This window comes from Xiphophorus maculatus, chromosome 22 (assembly GCF_002775205.1).
Source record: "Xiphophorus maculatus strain JP 163 A chromosome 22, X_maculatus-5.0-male, whole genome shotgun sequence".
NCBI lineage: Eukaryota > Metazoa > Chordata > Actinopteri > Cyprinodontiformes > Poeciliidae > Xiphophorus > Xiphophorus maculatus.
The window spans coordinates 23423953-23439870 of NC_036464.1; the positions used below are offsets into that span (position 1 = coordinate 23423953).

Genomic DNA, 15918 nt, shown 5'->3' on the forward strand with positions numbered 1-15918 from the left:
ATACCTTGCTGTTGTTAAAAGATAAACTGTGTCACGAAAATACCACGTCACTTACTTTACCTCGGGGAAAATAATAAAACAGCTGTTTATTCATTTTGGGAATGAACGGAGTTTTCAGAACGCTGGTTTGTAATCTATTAATAAAGTTTGACTGACCTATCTGACTATTTTGTTGACATTCCCTTTAGCGCAGTTCCATCTAATGGATGCATAACGTAACCCCAGCCTCTACTGTAGCGTCTATTCTATGCGCCTTATAATGCGCTGCGCCTTATATATGAAAAAAGTTTTACAATAGGCCATTCACTGAAGGTGCGCCTTATAGTGCGCCTTGCCAGTGCGCTGCTAGATAACCCAAGTCTACGAAGCTTTAGGTCATGAAGCAAAGTCTCGAAGCAGCTGGAAAGCGTCACTATGGCCACCGTCATATTTGCATGATAAACATTTTATTTACTCTGAAATTCTGCTAGTTTTACTCAATGTGATGACATAAAGTTCTGCTTTTTCTTTTTTTTTCCATCTCTCTAGAGAGAATTTTTGGGACACATGAAATAGACCTTTGTTGTGTTTTTGGTCTTATAAATATTCCATGGATGCTATTTTTTGTTCAGTCTCTCTCCTTATGGCTGAATCATCAGCTCCATTCATTATAAATCAATCTGAAAAATATCACCAAGTGGTGGAACATAATCCGACACAGAAGTAGAACTAATTCCCCCCGTCGGTGGGCAGCGTCCAAGTGAAACTCGGCACAACTAAATGTCACTTTTACACTTTATTGTTTAAAGTCGATACAAAAACGTGTTTGCTGGAAACATTCTTTGATTTCGCCTTTTACACGCACAAAGACAGGAGAAGAGGTGAGTAAAGGATGGAGGGAGGGACTGGTGTCTGAGTCAAAACATGGCTGAGAGAACAGCAGAGAGACAGAGGGAAGCCCTTTGTTCACACAGAGTCCATTAAACGAGACCAAACAAGACTTGAGCGAAGGAGAGGACAGAAGCTTCGTCTTTTTTTCTTTCTTTTTTTTGTAAGGTGACGTATCCTCAGATGGCTGTAGCGTTGGGTGTGCAAGCGCGTGCACGGGTCATCGGTTTCTCCCTGAGGTGAGTTAGTGTGTGGCGGTCTGAGGATACGAGGAGGAGAGCTACAGCGTGGACAAAAACTGAACACACACACAATCAACCCGTTAAATTACAGTCTCTCTCTTTCTTGCATACAAACACAGAACGGCCGATTACCTGCGAGGGTTCGGGCTTCGCGGGGACCCTGAAGGGGCGCAGGTTGGAAGAGACGCTTCGGTTTTGTCTACAGCTTCAGTGTCTCGCTAATGTAGGTCGCACCAACGCGTGCGAGGCAGTAGGAGTTTGGGAGAATCTGTGCTTTTATTTATTTTTTTAAAGAAAAAGTGACATCAGGACTGCCTTAGTTAAATCTATTCCCACTTTCTCTAGTAGCGGAGAAGAGGGTGGATGCATAGTTCAACTAGAAAGTTTCTGGTGAGCAGTAGGAATTTTATTAAGGTACAGCAAGTCAGGGTTAAGAAAAATTTCACCAACTCATTCCGATAACGTAACGTATTTTAATGATTTGCTTGAGAAAGTGTCAGTCTGCTGGCTGCAGGAAAGCTATCACATTTCTTCTTTGCTTATAAGAAAGAAAGTCAGACGTTTGCACAAAAAATAGTCATGGTGTCAAAATCCGCCTGCGGTCTTAAGAGGTCATTTGGACGCCACAAGTTTTTTACTCTGTGCGTGGTTCGCTATGTGTCTTTGTGTGTGGTTTCGGGAACTGACGGTCTGACGGGACAACCCCCCTGCCTCCCTGCTGTCTGACTGTCACATTAGCCCCGTTTTTCCTGAGCCTCGCGCTTAAAACCACCGGAGGGTTAATCTAAAAAAGCGCCACCCATCTTAAGGACGTTTAAAAAGTAGAACTGGCAAACAGGAAACAGCACGTCTGTGAAGCAGCAGTCTTCAGGCTAGTTTCCAAAAGCAACCAGCTTGACAAATTAAACTAATATCAATCTTTCTATTCATGTGTTACTATATAAAGAATAATACAGTCTACCTGTCTATGCAGCAAACATAAAAAAATGGCTACTGTATTTACTTGTGTTTATTCTTCATTCTCGTTTAAGTCTAAGTATTAGACATTAAATAAGAAAGAAATACATAATACTGTGCATTGACGTACAAATCGATATTTTATCAGCAGTATGAATAATGTTTGCTTTTGTGGTATATATATAAAAAAATAATTTGTTTTGTAAAAATTTGGGGAAAATTCCATAATACTGTTGTTTTTTGTTTTGACTAAATCACGTTATATGTGGAGTATCTCATATCGTCTTGATCTAGAAAAATAAAAAAATAAAAATGCATTGTTGTTCTCATTAAGCGCTACGAGAACCGCTTTAGTGAAAAGAAAAGAACAGGCGGCCCTGATAACCTTTGCATTATGGAAAATCACATGAAGATGATATCTGAAAAGCACAAATTGTCACAAAGACCTGGGGGGGAAAAAAAATCAACGCACGTATCGGACGAGTCAGATCCTCTGTGCTGTGATTATTCAATCAAAGCAGAAATGCGCCGATCAATTAGCCAGAGATTGGAATTGGAAGATTTTTCTCTGATCAGTTCTGATCGGTGATCAGTAGTTCAGACAGCGAAAAATGACTTTTCCTCTTTTTCCAAAGTGTTTTAAAATGAAGAAGCCGTTTTAGTCTATAGATGTAACAGCTACAATGAAGAACTTGATGCACATTTTCAGTTTACAATCAGTCTGCTAAACACTGCACTTTAACGCATATGTAGGAACAAGCTGGTAATTCTCTGTTGGCCGCAATCAAACAATATATGGTACTTTTTTTTTTTTTCTTCTAAAAATACAGCTTGTCAAATAGGCAGATCAGACTCGCTATCAACCAACACGAGTCTGATTGGTGCGTCTCTGAACCAAATGTAGGAGAAAATGACTATAAATTGCCTCAGTTTGCTTCAATACAAAGGCAAGCCCCATATTAGGGTCCTTAGTGTGTGTGTGTGTGTGTGTGTGTGTGTGTGTTTCAAAAGCCACCAGCAGAGGGCACTGTTACTCTTGGAGGCACCAAGAAGCAATTTGAGATCCTGCGGTTTCTGACTTTCCTGGTCGGTATCTGACACAGACCTTCACTGACGTCACAGCAGCCGTGCAGAATGAATCAAGACGCTATCCACATCTGTTAAGCATTAGTGCCACGAGTTTCTGTCTGGGAGGTCCTCTATGTTTAAAATAAAGATAAAAACAAACAACAGTTCAGCTTAGAGTGCGAGTCCACCGCTACAAAATTGCGTTTTTTTTTCCTTCTAGTTGTTGTTATTTTATGGCTAACAGGTGATCGGGACGGAGTCACTCGTTAAAGGGAGGGCGGCGGCCGAGCAGGCATCAAAAAACATGCCTCCGTTTAACACTTGAGGAGGTTTCTATTGCTCTGAAAGTGAAACGTCTGAGAAGGTAACCGATGAGAGCGAACATCAGGACACAAGGTGTGTAAATATATTGAATGGCTTCGACAGGTGAATATGGACAGAGAGAGAGAGAGAGGAAACGAAACTCTTGGAACAAGCCCAAAACTTCATGTCTGATTAACAAATACGCTGGATTTTCAAGGAAAATTACTTATGGATGAGGGATAAAGGTTGAAGCAACAACCTGGGTCATAAATAAACACATTTCTTTAAATAGGTTCTGAGAGATGTACACGTGTATTGCAACAAATACATGAATAAAAACCACTAACGGCGTGTCAGTACGTCAGATAAATACTGTTGAAAGTTCTCCCCGTGAAACAAAGTTTACCCAGCGGTGTTCTTTGTTGGTTTTTTGTGTCTCTGGTTTCATGAAAATATAGAAATCTGTTTGTCATTCATGAAAAAATCAATACAAAGGTCACTTAAAAAGGAGACAGAGGCAAAAAGGTCCAGAGAGAAAAACATCAGGAGGGAACTTTCGCCCCATCCGGATCCTCCGAAGCATGCTGAGGAGTTTCCCCCGCTGCTAGTCGAGGGGTCCCTGGAAGATGAGTCTGATGTAGCCCTGCTCACCGCTCAGCTGCTGGGCGCAGAAAGGACAGGCGGCGTGGAAGGTGTGGGTGCCGTGCGGGAGCGGGATCTGGCTCCAGAAGGTCGCCGTTTTCTCCGAGCAGACGTGTCCGCAGGGGCTGAAGGTGTGTGTGGGCGGAGCGGCATCGACGTAGAAGCCCGCCTCGCAGCCCAGCCACAGCGGCACGTAAGGGCCCTTCGCCCGGCACATGGGGCACTCCCGCAGCCGGCCCTCCCGTCCCTCCCTCTCCTCACGGTGGTTCCCCCAGTTGTGGTAGCCGTGCACGTGGCCGCACTGCAGGTAGACCCAGGGCTGCTTCTCGTCGGGCGTGTCTTTGCGGCGCATGGAGGGGAAGGCCAGCGTGTTGAATCCCACGGGGCACTGCGGGCGGGCCGCGTTGATCTCCTGCCGCAGCGCCTCAAGGTGTTTGAGGGTGGGGGTGCGGGAGAGGCCCTCGGCCGTGCGCCACAGCAGGGCGGCGCCGCAGAGGTCGATGAGCGAGCCGTCGACGAGTTCCTGGGTCTCGGTCTCCACCTGAAACACAACATGACAGCAGGTCATACTGGGCTCGACACACGAGGGGTGAACCCAACACAAAAAACACTACAGCAACTGCAGTTGAAAATTTTTTAGTTATCTTAAGTTGCCTATGAGCGCTCATCTTCATGTACGAGCTCGAAATTTCACATGCATGAATTTCCCCTTGGCTGGGGGTCGATAAAGATAAGTCGCCTCATCGAAGTACCATAGGAAATGAACGGAGAGGGAGCAACGTCACCTTTTCTGTGCCCTGTTCACAGAGATCATCCTGTTTCAACTTGAAACACAACATCGGACCTCCAGAAAGGTGAAGATAGAGCCGACTGACACATGATGGTTGTCTGATGTGCGTCCCGGTAAAGTTGTTATGTTTGATTGGCTCATATTTATCAGAAACTAAGTTTAAAAACCAACACCAGCAGTTGGCATGCCTCCCCAAATTGTTTGAAGACTGGAAATTTCCCACTTGGATCACATGCAGCTGGGATTTTACGTCTCTCCATTCTTCCTCCTCTGGGACCTCGACTGCCAAACAAAATGTACTTAAGTCTAAAAATAGGACTTGCAGAGTAAAAGTCAACTCTTTGTTTTCTTCTTACCCCAAGAAACATTTTTCTTTACACAGTCTCTGGTTCTGGAGTGGTATTAAATGAGTCAGTTGTTACCCATCTGCATGTGGTCAGTCTTGACGATCCGACTTGAGCTGCAGTTCATAACTTTTAAATCTCCCTTAAACACTTGATCGGGCTTTGGTTTCGAGAAAAGCAGTTCTCTTGTATTTTCAATCGCGATGTTTCTCTTCGCCTCAACTTTCCATTAGTGAGCTTGATACATACCAAAGCACACTAAGCGGGGACACTTGGAGTGTGTACATCACCATATCTAGCAAACGTCCAGCCAACGCTCAAGCCAGTGTTCGCTGAAAGTCCGCAGACAACATCTGCCGGACATTTATGCCATGTCCGAATTCAGCAGCTGCGTCCGTCAATTCAGCCGGGTTTGTCTGAATTTACAGCCGCTCACTTTGTGACGGAGTCCGGCTACGAGTCTATGTAGCCGGACCCATCCTATGTAGACTCGGTTCTTCGAAGGAGTCCAGACACGGCTTTAATGGTGTTTCATTTTGAGTCAAAATAAAACCTCGTCTGTCATCAGGAGTGCACAATTCTGAACAGCCAGGTTTTTGTGATGTGCCCTATTGTGTATAAATGTCTACTCACCCGTGTGTCCAATCATTACGTAGGCCATAATGATTAGCTAATATCTAATATCTCTCCTGTATTTTGGTCTTACAAAATATTCCAATATTGTGAGAAGTTGAATTTTGGCTTTTCAGCTATAATCTAGCTGAAAACCCAAATCTAAACACTTGATTTACTCTATGTGTAATGAATCCAAATAAATGTCAGCTATAATCTAGCTGAAAACCCAAATCTAAACACTTGATTTACTCTATGTGTAATGAATCCAAATAAATGTCTTTCTTAATTAGAGTTAATTTAGTGAAATAAATAGACTTTTCTACTACTGTATATTCTCTCCTGATATTCCTCAAAAATATTTTTTTCCCTCATTTGTCATTTAACTATACATTCTTAGTGAGATTTAAACAGAAATCAGAAATAATCAATATTTTATGATATCATTTTCAGCCTGTAGAAGAAAATCTGGTTTCTTAGAATCAAAAGCTAGCGAGCTTTGGCTTTAAAAAGGTGCCAGATTTGTTATTTCTGCAGTACCGCTGTGAGCGCAGTAGGTGGCAGTGTAACAAAGCCGTCCCTAAGACTACAGACGCATGTGGGCCTGTCAGAGGAGCAGGAAAAGTGACAGCTGGAGGGAAGATGACGCGAGGAAGCTGAAATCCATGCTGCTGGATGGTGAAGCGTTCAGCTGCTGGACATGTCTAGATGAACTCAACGTTGAGGGACAACTCAAGTCAGGATTTGTGAGATCAGACGGAGCGGGAAATTAAATGTTTGGATAACCAGAGTACATGAGGAGGGGAAAAACGGAAAAAGGAGGTGGAAAAAATGAAGGGAGAGAGAGATAAGATGAGGAAGCACTTCCAGGTGTTTGTGTTGAGGTCGCTATGGCTCTCATGTAGGCCAGGGAAGAGCATCCAGTCTTCATTGCTTACACATAGGCATTTGTACAGAAAGACTTTTAAGTTTCTGCTGTTGAAAATGACCCAACTCATGGAACAGAAGGTCACGCCTTTCCTACGAACCACATCGAAACAACAGCAGATTGAAAAATTTCCCCAGTCAGTCTGAATGCCCAGATGTGTCATCTATGTAAACCTCAGCTTTTCCCCCTTCTCACACATTTGATCAAATTAGACCAAAGCAGATCATTTACCAGCCGTTTCCACTGACCATATAGTTATGCAATTTGACATTTTGAAAATAGACACGCTTCATGGGAACACAGCAATTATTAACCAACTAGTATTTTGGATAAAAAACAGTTTTGATGCTAGGATGAGTTGGTTTTTCGGCTGTGTTGAAATTGGTTTATTTTATTTGCACCACCTGAGTCACGCGATCAACAACAGGATGTGGCCACTGGCGCAAACCACAAAGAAGAAGAGGACAGGAAGTAGTCGGAGGAGGAATATGAGGAATATTTCATGATTGTGCGAACAAACTTATTCAAATGTGATTTTAATTGCGCTTATTACTTAATGGAAAGACCACAAGTGTGAAATTGTAATTATTATTATTTTTCTACATTGTTATTTTTTACTATTGTTATACATATACAGTAGAAGAAGTATAGACATTTGCAATGGAAACGCATTTTATTGTGCATTTGTCCGACACGGCGGATATGAAAGTTCCGATATGCAGATGATGCAGTAATCTTTTTGCGATACAGACAATGGAAGATAAAATAAAAATACATACATATTTTTTTCATCAATAACATTCAGAATCACAAAAAAAAAAAAAAAAGGGCACAGCTTTACAAAAAACTGTGCCTGTAGTCTGAGAAGAATTGAAACAAGGAGCGGTGGATGTAGTTAGAGATGGGGGAGCTGTTAATTTGAGAACTGGTGGGAGACAAGCTAGACATTAATAAGTTGATATTGTAGAGGAGGGAATGAAACAACCTAATTAAGACCACCGGCGTCTTGAGTGTAGTCAGATAAGTGAGTCATGGCTGTGAAGGTGAGCGGCTGTGATTGGCTGAGAGATAGCTGGATGATCCCTTGCAAGATCGTGTTACTCACAGTTTTGTCTGGCAGACTGTTGCTTGGGAGATGGCATCCAGATAACCTTCTGATGGTGTAAAGGTTGGACAGGGCACGGTCAGGTATAAGTGTGCGATAAGCAAAGTGTAAGGGCTTTTTCTGGGTTAATCTGAATTTTCTGCAAATGAGCCAGTCGTTTACCTCTAAGATCTCTCGCAGCAATATTTTACGCCACTGCAGGCAACAGTTTTAAGCTGAAAACTTTCTAACAACAGAAACACGAAGAGACCAAAGACAGAAAAGTACTTTCTATCACGGCCGAACTAAGTTTCTATGAATGATCTCACCATTTTGCCCCGCTGCTGTGCTGAGCGGGTCTCTCGCAGGGTGAAGACGTTCCCACAGACTGAGATCTCCCTCCACACTCCCGGTTTGGAGTCCTGCATAAAGCCGCTGCGAGGATGCATCACCAGGACGCCGTTGGTGGTCAACCCGTCCATCTGTCCGTCGGACGTCTTCCACTTCGCCGCTTTCTCCTGATGTGAAAATTGATGTAGAAAATCATTCGTTATCCAGCCTGAAACGCCACATTTTCACACCGGGGAGGAGCTATTTAAAGAAAGATCTAAGAATGTTTAATGTATGGAGCCGCGTTGTGTTTTTCTGACTTGCGTGTGAAGATGAGACGGCGCTTACCCCTAGGAATATGTTCTTTGAGGAGTCGAAGCCCGCGGCGTAGATGCGAGCTGTGTAAGGCGGCGTGCGCTGGCACATGATGCGGCACGCGAAGCGGGAGATGGTGCTCTGGACCGACTGAGTGTCCGAGTTGCTCTGGCTGCCGGCCACTGTGTCCGTCACCACGAAGTCTATCGGACTCTCTGTCGATCGGCCGATCTGGCGACGGGTAGAAAGAAACTGAGTACCTCTGTGAGGTAAATGTGTTCAGCTTTTCATCTAGCTTTGGAGAAGCCGAGAAAGGGCGTAAGAAAACAACAATGTTTGTAGAGGTAAAAATGAGCTGGCGTTTTAGGAAAGTACAAAGAAAATGGCATATAATTAGTTTGATTTTGTTGCATTTCTAAGAGCAGGATAACCTTGACTTTGTGCTGTGCTAACAGGCACTTTGTTGACAGCGACCTGCATCATCACTGTACCAAAATAACACAGCAACAGACTCTCACGGTGTTATTGCTACCAAAGCAAAGAGTAGAGTAATTTTAGAAAATGCTGTGAATATATTTTATACCCTGCCCCCTCCAAGTCTGAATAGGTTTAGCATGTTTCACATCAAAAATGCTCACCTTTTAAAAATGGGTTGTTGTGTTTGCTGTTGTTCAGAAAAAAGAAAAAAAAAAAAACTAATTTCATTGTTATCCTATTTTGTCATTTTGCTCCATTATTTCACATTCTTGAGGGACAAAAGTCTGTGAAGACACGTGACAGGTACAGAGTTTATCCAGTTGACCTGTTTTCTGCCACTTCGAAGGTCAAGAATGATCAACAACCGAAATGGACAAAAAGCTCTACTTGCAGCCAAAGTAGAGGATTTTCAGCCCAGATGCCCTAATTGGCGATCGGCTAATCTAGGGGTCAGCAGCCTTTACAATCCAAGGAACCGTTTTTAGCCTCACTCCTGCTAAATAGTTGCTGTAAACACAAAATCTACCACTTCTTACTGGTAACTTAAGGAACCGCAATTTCACGTCTAATTTCAAGTTTTAGACCAAATTTTAAAAATTCACGTTTTTGACAAGAAAGTAAGACAAGTGTTGTCTTGAACACATTAACAAAGTTAGAATTTCTTCAATAGAACAACCTATCTAAATTTAGCTCCAATAAAGCTGGAAAATGAGGAGGAGGAGCTGTAGCCTTGCTCTCTGTTAGGCTGCACTATCTCTCCACCGTCGTGAATACTAAGGCTAGTTAGCATGGCCACCATTTCCCACCTCTAGCTGGACAGGTCGGACTGAACTTTGCTTTTAGACTCCACGGCTCTTTATGACGTAAACGTTATCTCATCTCGATCTTTAACATCGTGTTTGAAAACCTCTGCACAAACCAGCTTTGTTATATAGGTCCCAATTAACTGCTGCGAGTAAATGAAGCATAGAGGTGGGGGAAAAAAAACAAACAAAAAAATAAATAAAGGTTGTAAATTGGCTGTAAAACTCCAGGATCAGTGATAAAATCTGGACTGTTTTACCTGGAACATATCAGTATTGCTGTCATGAGTGTACTCCACCACCACCGTCTGGGCTCGGGACAGAGTGTAAGAGATGCTGTGCTGGTCTTTGTTGCTTATGGCCTGATGGGACACAAGGAAGGGATGGTGGATGACAACAGAGGCAGAGAATGGAGAGAAGAAGACAAAACTAACTGCAGATGCTATCACAATAACTCATTAGGAGATTCGAACATGGTTTGATAGAAAAAGAGCTCAGTTTCCAGAGAACAACAGATGTCAGAAGTGCCGTCACGAACTGGAGCAAACCCTAGACCACCCACACGACTAAAGAGGTCAATGACTCTTCCAGATTCTTTGAGGTACTGCACACAACAAGCCTGTAGTTTTGCTGAAGTGAGAGCGTAGAAGTGTGTCCACAGTCAGCACACTGCTTACAGATGTTAAACCATAAAATAAATGAAAAAAAAAAAACAAAAAACCCTGAAAGACGTCCCTCATTTATTACCTTTCTCTGACCATTTAATAGATTCGGAGGATTTCCGATGATAGACACATGTGCTTCCCAGGATTTTGCAGGAAAACGCTCCGTTACCTTCCACTGAACCGCTCACTTATTTCCCTTATAAAAGCTTCACCGTGTTCCAGTTTAACGCCGCGTTAAAACGCCCTTCTTCTACCGGCCTGTATTTGCCGTCACAGTGAGCTTCTCTGTGTTCCTGTCTTTTAAAATCGCAAAGCAAACATGTGGTGGAGAGTCCGGCTCCGGAGAACTTTGTGTGTTTTTGACCGCTTAAAACAAAAAACAGTTTTAAGCTGTCCTCTCTCTCCAGCGAGCCACTCTTTCTTCCTCTTAAAATGGTCTTCAGGCTTTCTGAAGGTCTTCCAAAGTTTTTCTTTGAACTTCCCTGCCCACACATTTCGAACGCAGCACCTGGCGATGAAAGTCGGTGCTGAAGAACAAAGAAATTGGACAGATGGCAAACAAAACGAGAAATGTCAAGGCTATAAATCTACTGTATCTGCAGCAGATTAAACTGGGGGGGAATTTCAGCATTTATTTATTTGGGATTAACCTTGATGGAGCTAAAATCCTAGTTTCTTCTGTCAAGCAGTTATCTGTGGCATTTCTTATATAGATTATAGAACTGGCAACAAATTGCATCTTTGTCAACTTCTTGAAACAAACAGCCAGTTAAAGCAGGTTATTTTCTTAGACGCTGGTCTCCTGTCAATAGAGCACTTGTTTATCTGTTGAGTTTTAGAACCTTTTTATGGCTAAAAGATCATATTTAGACATCTTAGAACTCAACTTGGAATCAAATTACCAATGGTTTTATCGACAAATGTAGCTCAGTTAATATTCTACTCTTTTTTTTTGTGCCGTGGGAGGCTGGGTGGTTCCTTACCAGGTGCTAGCCAGAAGCCTTTCTCCTGGGTCTTGCTCAGATATAGTTAACCGAATCCCTCAATCATGTATTCCTTAAAAAAATCCACTGAATCGCACTTAGTCTGACCTCTCACCCAGAACCAGTTTGCCATGGGAGACCCTACCAGGGGCAAAAACTGCCCCGGACAACATAGCTTCTGGGGTCCTTGAGGCACTCAAACCCCTCCACCACGGTAAGGTGGCGATTCGAGGAGGGGACTGTCAGATTTAGAAGTGAGCTCACTCCGTTTGTGTCCTGGACAGGAAACAGTGACTTAGATGCTCAGCCAGTGTTGAAAGGCGCTCAAGAGGCTTTGGGGCAAATGGGTAAATATCTAACGGCTATCTTAGGTACACCCCAAAGTTTCTCCCTGCAGGAGAGCTGGGAAGAGGCAGGTCAAGAGATCTCTTCAGATTGCTTCAACGATGGAAGAACCTGTTGGTAGGGCTGATGGTTACATAATTGGACGGACATGGTCAGTGTATGGACAGAGAGAGAGCAAAGAAGCAGCTGAAGACCAAAGAAAAGCTTCCAAAGAGATTCAAATCAACTTTTAAATCTCTTTTCTTTAGAAAATGAGCCAAAAAGAGTGGGGGCCATTGGCAGAAAAAACATGAAAGATGTAAGATAACAATGAAAACATCAGTAAAACAGGAAAAGATCCCCAACAATACTAACCCTGTATAAAAATCATTAGAGATGCACCAAAAATCCCGCTTGATTGACCCTGACTGGTGACCAATTAGTTAGAAATTTACAAAATTATCTTTTGACCACTGAACGCACCATAGATAAGAGCTACGTGTTAGCAAGAGAGACAGCTGTTTTGGTAATGCTAGCCTCACTAACCGCTAATATAAGACAGCAAAGACAATTTAAAATGTCATTTTGCCTACTTTCTAAAACAGTAAAACTGTATTTTGTAGTGGCTACTACTGTATTTCATATGTTATATTGCTTAAAGAGACGTTTCTTTAAATTGTTATTGGCAGATCAAAACCTGACAAACCCCAGACATCAGGAACCAGCCACAAAAATCTGATACATTATTCAGGCACCAGAAAGTTTTAGGTTTTAATTGATGCTTTAATTTTACCAACAAGTTCCTTCTGACTGGGAGTAATATTAACATTCTGGATTGGCCCATTCAGACTCACAGAGAATCTGTGGAGAAAGCTAAAGATTAGGGTGATGGCAAGGAGGCCTTCCATCGGTTGTTCAGGACTCGAGATACATCCCCAAAATAAAACATGAAGCTGCTCAACATGAGAAAACACGAAGAAAGCTGCTCTGAAATTATAACAGAAATCTTGGGAAATATCTCAGTCTGTCAGGGGAATACATAACTTTGACTTTAACTGTATCACAATACTTATTTTTAGTTGAAGGTAGAAAGGCCTGAAGCAGCTGAAGAGGAGTACATAGATTACATCAGTTGTTCAAGTGTGTGTGTGTGTGTGTGTGTGTGTGTGTGCGTGTGTGTGCGTGTGTGTGTGTGTGTGTGTGAGTGAGTTTTCACCTTGGCTGCCTGTGGAGAACAGGCGACGTGAACTGTGCTGGGCTTCACCCCGTTTGCCTTCGGCCTCTTGTAAAGTGCGAAGCGGCTTTTACGTCGACCTCGGTCCCCGTTGGGCAGAGAACCATTGTACCTACACGCACACACGCATAAACGCAAATGTAAACACACAAAACAACAGGACGTTTATTGTCTAGGCAGCTGGATAATGCGCTGGAATAACAGTCACAGTGGAAAACGCTTGAGGCATTTCGCCGCACTCACAGACCCATCCACAAACTGGTGCCTATAGTTTCCATGCATGCATTTTAACAACAGTGCAGAATGTCATTACACACAACAAAGTCCTCCAAATGCAAGACTGGGAAGGCTGAGAAAATAAACAGAGAGAGAGTAATTTGGGCTGGTATTTGTCTGAGGAAAGCAGAATAAACAGAGCCGAGTCTCTGGCCCTCAGCTACACCCCGACTCTGCAGTCAGGGAGAGTTTATCATTTATTAACTTCAGGATGAAAACTTTCGGAAACCATTCCTCGTCACCGTCTACTCCAGGCTGTTTCTGAATTTCCGAATGTTTTATTGCAAAAAAAAAAAAAAAGTGTTTAATTTCAGCTCTGACCAGCATATAACTTCCCGTTCCCGTGAGCAGCAAAGCTTTACAGAAGATGCTGCATGTAGTTTAACACATCCAGAAGAATAAGAGGTTCTGTCCTCATTTTGACCCTCCATTCAGATGAACTGCAGAGAGAAGACTCAAAGTACACAAACGCACCAGGACTTTTCACTTCAAACAAGTTATTTTTGAACTCATTGTTGAGTAGTTTTCTTCCATGTTTGTTCATTTGTTTTCTTTAGTTCTAGTTCTGCAGATTATGATCAGTTTTTATTTACTTCCTGATTTCATATGTTACTCTTTGCACCTATGGTTTATTTGATTTAGTTTGTCCTTTGCGTCTTATCTTAACACCTGTGATTCGGCTTGTTGAATTATTTTCTGGCTGTAAGAGGAAAGTGCAAGAAGGCAAACATGAAATGTAAGCTCAAATATTCAAAGTGGGATTAGGCTTTGAATATTTGACCTACCGACTGCTACAGTAAAACACATTTTAAACAGTTGCACCTTTAACAATTTATAACTCATCAAATCTTTTACACTCATAGCACTACCTGCTTCAGGCAAAACACTGTTTTTCCATCTTGCTTACTTGCAACTGAAAATAGATTTTCTGTATGTACGGTAGTACTGCTGGAACCCAAGATGTGGGGACCCAAAGTGGGTCTCAAATCAATCAACCAGAAATTAATACAAAAATTAATAAGAAATATTATTATAACAGCGGTTGAGGTTCTTTGTGTTATTATACTTGATCATAGTGCTGGAAGATATGACAGAAAAACGTATCACGATGCAAGCGTTTAATATCGGTCGAGAATAATTATTTATTAGTTCTTTTGTTTTAAATGTATTAAATGCTGCCAAACTGGTGACGTGGCCTTTCTGGTTTTATCCACAGTTTTTGCTCCGTCGTTTTTTATTTTTAAGAATTCATGAGGCACGGTGGAGAAACATGAAACTGCTGCTGCGCAAGCTATTCAGCAGGTTGTTGCTAGGCAACCACAAGTTAATCAACAGGTTGCCGGTAGAGGCTGGGCGGCCAAAGTCCGCCTACATCCCCCAGAATGCTGTGCAGTTCTGGATTGGAGTTCAGTGAAATTAATGAATATTCTCTCAGACGTAATGTTACTAATCACTTGTCTATCGCGATATGAATTGTTATTGCTTTCTTGTCCAACCCTACTTGATCATTTAGACTCATCTGTAGTGCTTGGATTCTTTTTGTGGGGCAGAAGCTAAAAAGATTATGAATCGCAAATGTAAGCCAAAACAAATTTAAATAATAGAAAACTAATAACTGTGGACTTTTCAAAAACTTTCTATGAGATGTAGTTTGGGAAAAAAAAATTTTAATCAAAAAGTATTAAGCAGACATTGAGTGTACTGCTTGGATGTGTTAAAATGCTCTCATGCAAGAGTACTTGTCCTATGGGTCTTTGATCAATCAGACCATCGACTGAACTCCACCCACACACGCTTGGCGTCGGGTCCAGTAAAGGTAGCTCAGGCATGTTGTGAGGACGCCCAGCCTACGGGGCTAAACGTTTCCTCCGCGAGAGCCCAGGCACTAAAACTCAAACAACACCGTGAGGATTTGTGTGTAACCATGGTGAGAGAGAGCAACGTTTGGGAAGAGTTGTCATGGCACAAGCGTAACCATGGGGAAGTTTAGCCCGTATCCATAGAGAGGCCACGGCAGACTACTTGCAGAGCTCGGAGGGCCGCAGGCAGTTCAAAGGCAGGCTCCTGTGGGAAGCAGAGCTGTGTGTGTACATGTATCCAAGCTTTTCCCAAAAGTGGAGGGATCAAAGGTTAACAAGAAATTAGTGTAAGCCTGTGAATATGAACCTGCAGGCTGTTTGTGCTCAGAAAGAGCTGGAGCTAGGACGTTCTTTCCCTGTAACCCAAGAGTAACCAACTTATGAAAGTCTTTTTCCTTCAAACACGAAGGACATAAAGTCGGCTAATCAACATAAACAACTTCTGTAGAGACAATTCCCAAAAGACACACACTGAAAAAGGCAACGATGTTACTCTGAAGCTCTGTGTTTCTGTCTAAAATATTATTTAAAGAAGTTAAAATTTCATGAAAAGCTCCAACTGTCCACATGTATACTTTAAGACACAAGAACTTACAATATATCTTGGCTGCAAAGCAGGATCCATCTGACTCAGATGATTAAAAAGACATTTGAATGAACTGGCCTGTCAGCTCATCACCGTGGGTGAAAAAGACTCATAAAACACTCATACCGAACAGATTACATAAGAATCGGACTCAATTTAAGTTTGATTCGAGTTAAAGTGTACCGACATGCAAATATATTACACAACTGAATGAAATCACGTGTCTCTC

The 15918-nt window shown here is 42.4% G+C and overlaps 1 protein-coding gene across 1 annotated transcript in view; it reads right to left on the reverse strand.

Annotated features, from left to right (window-relative positions):
• Positions 1–762: 762 nt before the first annotated feature.
• Positions 763–15918, reverse strand: part of LOC102231457 (E3 ubiquitin-protein ligase pellino homolog 1) — a 45414-nt gene continuing 30258 nt past the window's right edge. Inside the window, exons 3-7 of the mRNA XM_005811366.2 lie at positions 12951–13080; positions 10023–10124; positions 8516–8713; positions 8167–8355; positions 763–4620 (exon numbers count right to left, since the gene is read on the reverse strand). Coding sequence (XP_005811423.1) covers positions 4042–4620; positions 8167–8355; positions 8516–8713; positions 10023–10124; positions 12951–13080 — 1198 coding nt within the window. The 3' untranslated portion in view covers positions 763–4041. The remainder of the gene's footprint in view (positions 4621–8166; positions 8356–8515; positions 8714–10022; positions 10125–12950; positions 13081–15918) is intronic.